Below are 2,452 nucleotides of genomic sequence, written 5' to 3'. Positions count from 1 at the left end.
TTCTTTTCTTCTTTTTTTTCTTTTCCTTCTTTTTTTTTCCTTTCTTTTTCCTTCTTTTTGATTTTTCTTATTTTCACTCATTCATCATCATTTTTTTTCATTCTCTACTTCTACTACTGATTCCAAAAGAAAGGTATGAAAGATAATAAATAAGGCTCAAAATGAGTGGCAAGGGATGAAAGTGTTTGGGTAGTGGAACAAAATGCCCTCGTCATTTCAGCTTTGAACATGCCAAGTACAAAATACAACTGAAGTTAAGCAAAGAAATCATACATAGTACCTCATAGATGCATCAGAATTGATAGCCATATCTACACATTTTCCTTCTATGTCCGTTAAATACAAAGCACCATTGGGAAACACTCTTGTCACTATGAATGGCCTTTGCCAGTTTGGGGTGAACTTGCCTTTAGCTTCAACCTGATGAGGGAGGATGCGTTTCAATACCATTTGGCCCACTTTGAATTTCCGAGGACGCACCTTTTTGTTGTATGCTCTATCCATTCTCCTCTGATATAATTAACCATGACATACTGCAACCAATCTTTTCTCATCAATCAAACTCAACTGCTCGAGCCGGGTTTTGACCCACTCATCATCATCAATTTTAGCTTCTACAACGATCCGAAGGGATAGAATCTCAACTTCTGCAGGTATGACTGCCTCAATTCCATATGCCAGCAAATAAGGAGTTGCACCTACTGAAATGCGAACAGTAGTGCGATAACCCAGTAAAGCAAATGACAAATTTTCATGCCACTGCCTAGAACCTTGAACCATCTTACGAAGTATCTTCTTTATGTTCTTGTTAGCATTCTCAACAGCTCCATTTTCCTTGGGGCGATACGTAGTAGAGTTCCGATGCATGATCTTGAACTGTTGGCATACCTCTTTCATCAAATGACTGTTGAGATTAGCAGCATTGTCTGTGATGATCATCTTGGGAATTCCAAACCGACAAATGATATTTGAATGAACAAAATCCACCACTACCTTCTTGATCACGGACTTTAAAGTTACAGCTTCGACCCACTTGGTAAAGTAATCAATGGCCACCAGAATAAACCTATGCCCGTTTGACGCTGCCGGCTCAATTGGTTCAATGACATCCATGCCCCAAGCAATAAAGGGCCAAGGTGCAGACATTGTGTGTAACTCAGATGGGGGAGAATGAATCAAATCACCATATACCTGGCATTGATGACACTTGCGAACAAAACTGATACAATCCCGTTCCATGGTGAGCCAATAATAACCTGCTCGAAGTATCTTCTTTGCCAGGACATACGCTTTCATATGCGGACCGCAAACTCCAGAATGTACTTGGTCCATGATAGTTGAAGCTTCTTTAGCATCTATGCACCTTAGTAGTCCTAAATCTGGAGTCCTCTTGTACAGGATTTCTCCACTCAAGAAAAATCCACTAGCCAGACGTCGAATGGTTCTCAAGAAAAATCCACTAGCATGTACTTGATATACCCCCAACCTGATGTATTCCTTGATATCACGGAACCAATGTTCGCCATAGATTTCCTCTTCTACCACATTACAATAAGCATGTTGATCACGAACTTGGATACACACAGGGTCAACATAAGCCTTGTCCGGATGATGTAACATTGACGCCAGAGTAGCCAAGGCATCAGCAATCTCATTATGAATCCTAGGAATATGTCTAAATCAACCGAGCTGAATCATTGACAAAGATCATGCAGACACTGTCGGTACGGTATGAGCTTCAAATCTCGAGTCTCCCATTCTCCTTGAATCTGATGAACCAAGAAATCTGAATCAACCAGAACCAGTATTTCCTGGACTCCCATGTCTATAACTAACCTCAAACCCAGAATGCAGGCTTCGTACTCAGCCATGTTGTTGGTGCAATAAAATCGAAGCTGGGCTGTTACAGGGTAGTTTTGCCCTATTTCAGAGATAAGTACAGCCCATATTCTGACACCTTTCATATTAGCAGCTCAATCAAAGAAGAGTTTCCAACCTGGATTTTCATCACGGTAAACCTCATCAACACACATGACCTCTTCATCAGGAAAATAAGTCTTCAGTGGCTCATATTCATCATCCACCGGATTCTCGGCCAAATGATAGGACAAGGCTTGGGCCTTCATCGCGGTCCGAGTCACATAGATGATGTCAAACTCTGTAAGTAAAATCTGCCACTTTGCCAGTCTTCCCGTGGGCATAGGCTTCTGAAAGATATACTTTAGAGGATCTATGCGGGAAATGAGGTAAGTAGTGTAGGACGACAGATAATGCTTCAACTTTTGTTCCACCCAAGTTAGGGCGCAACATGTCCTCTCAAGCAGAGTGTACTTGACCTCATAGGGAGTGAACTTCTTACTGAGATAATAGATTGCTTGCTCCTTCTTTCCCGTGATGTCATGTTGACCCAATACACAGCCAAAAGAATTATCCAAGACTGTCAAATAGAGAA

The 2,452-nt window shown here is 41.4% G+C and overlaps 1 protein-coding gene across 1 annotated transcript; it reads right to left on the bottom strand.

The window, feature by feature from the left end:
• Positions 1–267: 267 nt before the first annotated feature.
• LOC138885399 (uncharacterized) lies at positions 268–2,126 on the bottom strand. Its single transcript, XM_070166345.1, has 5 exons — positions 1,997–2,126; positions 1,837–1,921; positions 1,257–1,675; positions 535–1,082; positions 268–420 (listed from the first exon to the last, which is right to left on the bottom strand). Exons 1-5 carry the CDS (start codon positions 2,124–2,126, stop codon positions 268–270), a joined length of 1,335 nt encoding a protein of 444 aa, XP_070022446.1.
• Positions 2,127–2,452: the final 326 nt, after the last annotated feature.

Source organism: Nicotiana sylvestris, chromosome 2, assembly GCF_000393655.2.
Source record: "Nicotiana sylvestris chromosome 2, ASM39365v2, whole genome shotgun sequence".
Classification (NCBI taxonomy): Eukaryota; Viridiplantae; Streptophyta; class Magnoliopsida; order Solanales; family Solanaceae; genus Nicotiana; species Nicotiana sylvestris.
The sequence above is the reverse complement of the archived record's forward strand: the minus strand, read 5'-3'. Positions and strand labels throughout refer to the sequence as shown.

Excerpts from the sequence above, each read along its gene's own strand:
- LOC138885399 (XM_070166345.1), bottom strand. The coding sequence starts at position 2,126 with ATGAAGGCCCAAGCCTTGTCCTATCATTTGGCCGAGAATCCGGTGGAT. Across the intron at positions 1,083-1,256 it reads AAAGAAGATACTTCGAGCAG|CGTCAAACGGGCATAGGTTT; the intron begins GTTATTATTGGC and ends TTGAGCCGGCAG. Across the intron at positions 421-534 it reads ATGAGAAAAGATTGGTTGCA|GTTGAAGCTAAAGGCAAGTT; the intron begins GTATGTCATGGT and ends CTCCCTCATCAG.